The 7,430-nt window shown below is 49.8% G+C and overlaps 2 protein-coding genes across 2 annotated transcripts in view; one reads left to right on the top strand and one right to left on the bottom strand.

Moving 5' to 3' along the window:
- Positions 1-5,856, bottom strand: part of DBT (dihydrolipoamide branched chain transacylase E2) — a 55,022-nt gene extending 49,166 nt beyond the window's left edge. The window contains exon 1 of the mRNA XM_008579575.1: positions 5,641-5,856. Within this exon, the coding sequence (XP_008577797.1) occupies positions 5,641-5,856 (216 nt within the window). The remainder of the gene's footprint in view (positions 1-5,640) is intronic.
- An 897-nt stretch (positions 5,857-6,753) lies between these two features.
- Positions 6,754-7,430, top strand: part of RTCA (RNA 3'-terminal phosphate cyclase) — a 21,068-nt gene continuing 20,391 nt past the window's right edge. Inside the window, exons 1-2 of the mRNA XM_008579566.1 lie at positions 6,754-6,963; positions 7,072-7,172. Coding sequence (XP_008577788.1) covers positions 6,919-6,963; positions 7,072-7,172 — 146 coding nt within the window. The 5' untranslated portion in view covers positions 6,754-6,918. The remainder of the gene's footprint in view (positions 6,964-7,071; positions 7,173-7,430) is intronic.

Raw genomic sequence — 7,430 nt, 5'->3', positions numbered from 1 at the left:
CCCACTGCCTTGCTTCAACTTTGCATTTTCACTTGCCTAGATAATTGCATCATTGGCATTTCTCCCTTCAGGCTGTTAGGCCTCTGATTCACCCTTCTCCTACTGCCAAAGCCATCTTTCTTAAATGCAAATATGATGAGAAATGACTTAACTGAGGGTGTTTTATTGAGATGGTAATTAGTTCCTAGCCCCTTTTGTTTTCTTCATTCTCTCCAAGGGTCTTTGAACAGACAAGACTCTCCTTGAGATGGTAATTAGTTACTAGCACCCATTGTTTTCTTCATTCTCCAGTGTTTCTCCCTTCACAGGGCTTAGGTGGGCCTTTTTTGAGGGCTTGTCCTGAGCCCCCAGACAAAAGAATTCTTTGTAAGGGGGTAATAAATTTTAGCCATCCTTTGGGAAGATTGTGCACCCTGTAGTACTCACAGCCAATGAGGAGGCAGGGGGAGGGACTCACACACTAGAAAATAAATTGCTTGTTACAGCCCTTTTCTGTGTGCCTGCCCTTCAGACACTAGAACCTTGCAAGGCCGTAATTAGTCTCACTTTGCTGTACCTCATGTCTCCGTGTCCATCCTTTGGCATTTGATGGGTGATAGCATTTCTCACACTTCCCTGATTTATATCAAGTACTTCATCGGGTTCTGAATGCACACAGTGCACTGCACCTAATGCTCAATAAATATTGGTTGTTACTGTTGTTACAGTTTATCATATTCTGATAGCTGTTTCCCTAATAAACTGTATAAGTACATGTTTATTATTTTTGCAGATGACTTTGTAATCTATTACTTCTCAGTCTCCCCATTATGCTGCCACTAACTTCAGCATAAAAACTGCCTTACTTTGCTTACCTGGAGGCTTACATATTATTTAGTACTCAGTTAATGTAGGAATTGAGTCACAAGCAGAACCACGAAACTGCCTATTGTTTCTGCTATAGCTGGAGGTGAATTTTTACTTGCATGGTTCATTGGAGTCAAGAACTTGTACTCATTCTGAAACAAGGTGGCATAATTTTGGCTTACAGAGTATTATACTGAAAGACAGTGAGCTGAGACGCCAGGTACTGTTCAAGCTTTATTAAAGGAAAAGAATCTGCAGGGCTGCAATGAAAGGGGGGGCAGCCTGGGGCTGCCTTCAAAATGGAAGGCAGGACCGGGTGTGGGGGTGGTAGAGCTTATGTAGTGCTCCAAGGGCTGGCTGATACCATCAAGGAGGGGCATTATGCTAATGTGGAAACTATGCGACCAGGGTGGAGAACTGCTCACTGCGCCCTTGCAGAAGCAAAAGGGTTTCTGTTTAAGTCAGGAGGCTTCTCATAAAGAGAAGGGGGGAGGGGTTTGGTGCTGGAGTGGAAGACAAGACCAGAGGCTATTTCGTGCTTATTGTGTGCACAATGGCACCGGTCATGTCCAAAATCCATCATTCCCACCTTTTAAGCATAAGAAGAAGGGAAAACGGGTGAAGGTTTCATTCTTCTGAAGCTACTTCCTGCTGGAGATGGGTGAAAATATGGAAAAAATGAAAGATTTATGTTGGTGGGTAAAACAATTAGGTGGCAGGGTATTGGTTTCGTGTGGGGAGGCTGTATTCTTCTGGGGAAGGGTCGCTGATTCTGAGGGGCTGATATCCTCCTCGCAGGAACAATTGAGTGAACTTTTGGTTGGTGAAAGCCTGTATACGTTCCTGCAAGAAATTAGAGAAACACCAAAAGAGAAAGAGACCAAAAAGTAGGATGAGGCACAGTTAGGGGTCCTAGTAGGGGCATAAGCCAGGGTATCCAAGGGTTCAGTGACATGGTTTAAGTTGTTTTGGATCACCCCAGACTCATTTACGAAGTAACAGCATTCCTCCCCCAAGAAAAGGCATGTGCCTTTCTTCTCAGCTGTAAGGAAGTAAAGGGCCCGATGGTTCTGTAAAGCGACTGTCACGAGTGAGGTGACCTGTTGCTGGAAGGACATGCTATCTATACTTAGTTCTTCTGAGAGTTTTTGGTAGAATTGAGAGGACAAGGCTTGCTGTGCCAGTCCCAGTTGCAGGAAAGATCCCTGCTCCAGTTAGAAGGTACAATTAGTGCCCTACGAGAGCGGGGGGGGGGGCTGAAGTTAGTCCCAGTCCTGTCTCCATCCCTCCATCTGTCTGGAAGGTGATGTTTGGGATGAGCCAAAAGAGTATGCAAGAAATCATGTTGGGGGGCAGGCAACAGGATAACATAGTTTTACAAAGGAAATATATTCTGGTTTTAGGGCATGGATGAGGAGGGGGTAAGTGAGCGGTAGCATTTGGTGGTGTTAGTAAGGCAGAGTGTGGGCAGGCCCAACACAGTGCTGACAGTCCCCACTGAGGTGAGATCAGAGGAAAGTGATGAGACGTTTGTGGAAACGTTGCAGCGTACATCAACAGGGAGGGGGGTGACCACAAAAAGTTTCTCACAAAGTGGGAGACAGATGAGTCACTCGGGGACCAATCTGATTTGTTGAGGACTGCATCGTCCCTGTGGACCTGGAACCTCCATGTTCCAGGTAAGGGGCAGCACTGAGATAGGAGGAAAAACATGGGAAGGATGTGAAGGGTTAGGGAGCCAAAAGAATTGGTAAAGGGCACATTGCCACAATGAAATTGCTAAGATGCATCCTACTGATAGGAGGTAAAGCAGTGCCAGGAGAAATCTTCCTGGAGCAGCAAAGGCCAATCCTGTAGCAAGTACTAGAACAGGTAGTATAATAGCTCTTTTGCAAAGGACGTGAAGCAGGCCTGCAAGAGTGACAGGATAATTGCCGGGGGAAATATCATCCTTCTTTTGGGATTGGGGCCAGAGTGGAGGTCCTGGAGATTTTCAGTTTTGTAGGTCCTAAAATGGACAAAATCTAGTTGTTTAGAGAGGTATGTAACCAGGGAGAAAATATCTCCTGCCTTTTGTCCCAAACCCTGACTGCCAATCCTTGGGTTTTGGTGACATATGGGATAAAAGGATGAGATAGATTTGGGAAGGACAAAGCTGGGGCTATAAGGAGAGTGACTTTTAATTGCTGAAAAGGAGAATGAACGGGCATTGTGAGATCTAAGGGAATGGCAGGATCCGCTTTGGCTGTCCCATAAAGTGGTTTTGCTAGCACGCCAAAGTTGGGGATCCACATGCAGAGATATCCTGCAAGCCTCAGGAGAGAATTTCACTCTTTGTGGTAGGAGTAGAGAGTTCAGAAACTAGACTTTTGCAATCCACTGTTATTTCTCTGGTGTTGGGAGTGAGGTGGACTCCCAAGTAGGTGACTGAAGGAGAAGAAATTTGGGCATTGCTGGGGACACTCGATATCCCCTGGAGGCCAGCAGGAAATTAAGGAGAGCAACAGTGTGGGCCTGTGAATCTTCATAGGAGGGGCTACAAAGGAGGAGGTCATCTACATATTGTATTAAAGTGCTAGAGGTTGGGGAAAGTTCAGATAAGTCTTGAGCTAAGGCCTGGCTGAAGAAGCGGGGACTATCCTGAAACCCCTGAGGTAGTACTGTCCAAGTAAGTTGTTGGGAATGACGTGTGTCAGGATTAGTCCTGTACTAAATGGTATGAGCTGCTAGGCTTTATAACTGGAAGGGATGGGTGTATTAAAAGGTGAGTGTGCAGGCCATGAGAGATGAGAAGAAAGGAGTTTATAAGGGGCTTTAATCCTATTAGTTGTTTATTAGAAATGGGGTATTGTGGGACACTAGGGAACAAAGAGGGGTTCCACAACTTAACAAGGATAGGGGAATGTGTGTAGCAATGGAGGGAGAAGAAGTGTCCCTTGTCCAAGGAGGAGGGGAAGGTGGAAGCCTCAGGGGCCAGGTCTGGGGTGGCCTGTAACAGGAGTATTGTAGCTGGAGTTAAAATGTTTAGGGTAAGAATGGCTTTGAGTTTGAAAAGAATGTCCAGTTCCAGTAAGGGGGTGGTCATTGAGGCATTATTAAAAACTTGTGTGTGAATTGGGTGTGATGTAGGGTGCAGGAAAGGGGCTGAGTGATCCATGGGCAGTATTCTGATCCTGTGACCCCTACTATTGTGATAGAGAATAGGGTTGTTGCTCCTGCATATTCAGGAAGGGTAAAATAAGTGACCCCTGTATCGATGACAAAAGAGATTGGCTTACCTGCTCTGAGGAAAGTTACCCTGGGCTTATGCATGGTGATCTCCATGGGGGCCTCAGGCCCTGAGCATCATCAGTCCTCCTCCTGGGCAAAAGTCGAGAAGCTCTGGTAGGGATGGCCGTGAAGCCAAAGGCTGTAGGTTGGGGACTGGGCCACTCCCTTTCTGGCGAGTGGCAGTCAGCCTCCCAGTGACCTGGCTGTTTGAAGTGAGAACAGGGCCCAGGAGTGGGCCTGGGGTTACAACAGACCAGTGCCAAATGGCCCAGTTGACTGCATTTGAAGCAGTTCCCACATGGCTTGCCCCTAGAGGCAGCCGGCTTTGGAGTATGTGAGCCACGGAAGGCATTAGCCAGGAGCTGGTGTTTGGCATGATCTCTTTTATAGTATTTATTATTATTATTTTTTAATCAGGGGCTGATTGGGTAATGAAATGAGAGTGTAAGAGGGCCATGCTTGCAGGGGAGTTTGAGTCTATAGGTGTGTATTCATGTAAAGCCTCAGAGAGGTGGGTTACGAACTTGCTGGGATTTTCAGTGGCTCTCTGTGTGATCTTTCTAAGCTTGTCATAATTGAATGACTTGTGAGTAGCCTTTTGGAGGCTATGAAATAGGTGTATGATCATATTCTCCTGGAGATCCTGATCCCTGTGGCCGGCCTGATAGTCCCAATTTGGGTCTGTGCAAGGAACAGCAACAGCTCCCACAGGCCGCCTATTATTTTGAGCATGTACCTGAGCCGCCATCCAGACCTGATCCCTGTACATGGACTTGGATAATTCCTTCCATCCTAGCCACTTCATGGAAGGGTTATAAAAAGCTGCAGCTGAGGTGGGGTTGTTACCTGATGAAGGGGGAGGAGGAGAGGGGTTGAGTGGCTGAGGATGAGCATCTTGAGACCAGGTAGAGGGAAGAGAAGGAAATGTACAGGGGCTGGTGAAGGATTCGGAGCATATGGAGGTAGTCAAGGTGGCCCATATGGGTAGCAGCGTAGTCTGACAAATCAGAGTGTTGATTTGAGTCCGGTAGGGGAGGTCGAGCATGAGCTAGGAGAATTTGAGACATAGGACAGTTTTGACAGAGAGAAGAATGCATTCAGAGATAGAAAAAGGCCTGAACGAGGAATTTCTCTGTCTTGCTGCTTTGGTGAGAGTATCTAAATTGAGAGTGCCATCTTGTGGCCACTGGGATCCATTGTAAAGAGGCGTTCAAGTTTTAATATCTCCCTGGAGGCTGAGATATTGGCCAGGAGACAGCCTGTAGGTACAGAGCTCAGAGAACAGCAGAAAACTAGACATTTAGGTTTGGATTGTGAGGATCTCATTTAGAGGGTGAGAAAGGGCAGTCATGCCTGGTAGAAGATGTGTGCCAACAAAGAGCATCCTCTTTGCTGTCCACCTTCTTTTCGAGAGAAAAAAGCCATGACCCACTAATGAGGTGTCCTTCAACAGCTGGGGGATTCGAGGAGAGAGAGAGCGAGCTGGAGGAACTGAGACAAGCTAGGACTGACCCACTGACTCACCCTGAATTGAGGCCGATGTTGGATAGGTTGGTCTGAAACGGCGAGAAGGAGAGAGTCCCAAGTGTACCTTGTTTCGGCAGGTTCAGAAAGGGTGGCCAGGAGGCGGCCAATTAACCCGAGAGAAGGGACTGTCCGACAGTCCAGCCAAGACCCTTCCCAGGTATCCGCACCATAGTGAAAGAAAGTGAGCCTAGACTCCGCGTACTGTTCAAGCATTATTAAAGGAAAAGAATCTGCCAGACTGCGCTGAAGGGGTAGGTGGGCAGCCTGGGGCTGCCTTCAAAATGGAAGACAGCACCGGGTGTGGGGGTGGTAGAGCTCATATAGTGCTCCAAGGGCTGGCTGATACCATCAAGGAGGGGCATTATGCTAACGTGGAAACTATGCGACCAGGGTGGAGAACTGCGCCCTTACAGAAGCAAAAGGGTTTCTGTTTAAGTCAGGAGGCTTCTCATAAAGGGAAGGGGGGAGGGATTTGGTGCTGGAGTGGAAGACAAGGCCAGCGGCTATTTTGTGCTTATTGTGTGCACAATGGCGCCAGTCACATCCAAAATCCATCACATATTACTGATTCTGCCCTATCCCATCCACACTCAAATAAATCGTGTCTCATCGGATGAGAAAAGATAATAATACTCTCCACACACGCACAAATGTACACTCCTTGAGGAACGAGAGGCTCACGGGCATCGATGCACCAGGGCACACACAATTTAACGGAAAGGCTGCAGAGAAGGCACACTCGACCTGAGAGAAGTTAGCGGGGGCACTGCAGGGTCCTGACCTACCCCATCTTCAGCTCTAAAACTCTGCCGCTCTAAATATGTCAGGATCCTTGAGAAACGAGAAAACACAAATAAAGCGTAAGCCTGAAGGAAAACTGGAGAATACTGTTAGAGTTGACAAGGAGGGGGGTTTGCTGTGTTCAGAGAACAAGTATTTCAAGGCCACATTTTCTACGCTGCCCCAGGCACCCCAAAAGCCGCCACCACACCTCCCGGGAGCTTCCGGGCCGGGGGCGGGACTTCCCCCGGCCGCCCCATTCAGCGGCCGGGCGGTAGGCATGCGCACTGACTGCGGACGTGTGAACTGAGGGGCTTCATTTTTGCTGAATCCGGTTTGCTGGGAGGCTGCAGCTTCATCCACCTTCCGGCAAGGCCTCTTCAGCCCCGGGCGCAGACCGAGGTTTTAGAGCTGCGGGGTGGGAGCCGACGTCTCTTCTTCCTTGCTCTTTGGCAGAGGCTTTGTGGCCGTGGGCCGGGCCCCAGGGCGTCCCCCATGGCGGGGCAGCTGGTGGAGGGCGACGGCGGGATCATGGAAGGGGTGAGTGCGGGGCCAAGGGCAAAGCGGCTGGGGCTGCAGCCCAGGTTAAACAGAGCGTTCACGTCCGGAGTTCTTACGTCTCTTCTCCCCGCACCCCACCCTTGGCAGGGCGGCCAGATCCTCAGGGTCTCTACAGCCCTTAGCTGTCTCCTGGGCCTCCCGTTGCGGGTGCAGAAGATCCGGGCCGGCCGCAGCACGCCAGGCCTGAGGTAAATCCGGGCGGCGGGGGAGCCGGGCTGTGGAGGTGGGAGATCTGGGGGCCGGCCCCCTCTCTGGAGGCCAGCCGGGGCTGCGCCGCGGGGTTGGGAGGTCTGGGGACCGGTTTGCTAACTGGGGGCGGGAGGTTGGGAGTAAGGGGCGGGTTGCCGGTCTGGGGGAATCCGGAGTCCGAGCGATGGAGTCTGGAAATCCCGGCCATAGGGTTGGGGGATCTGCGGGCCGGGGCGGCGGGGCCCGGGGGGGGGCGG

This window comes from Galeopterus variegatus, unplaced genomic scaffold (genome assembly GCF_000696425.1).
Source record: "Galeopterus variegatus unplaced genomic scaffold, G_variegatus-3.0.2 Scaffold1913, whole genome shotgun sequence".
NCBI lineage: Eukaryota > Metazoa > Chordata > Mammalia > Dermoptera > Cynocephalidae > Galeopterus > Galeopterus variegatus.
The sequence above is the reverse complement of the archived record's forward strand: the minus strand, read 5'-3'. Positions and strand labels throughout refer to the sequence as shown.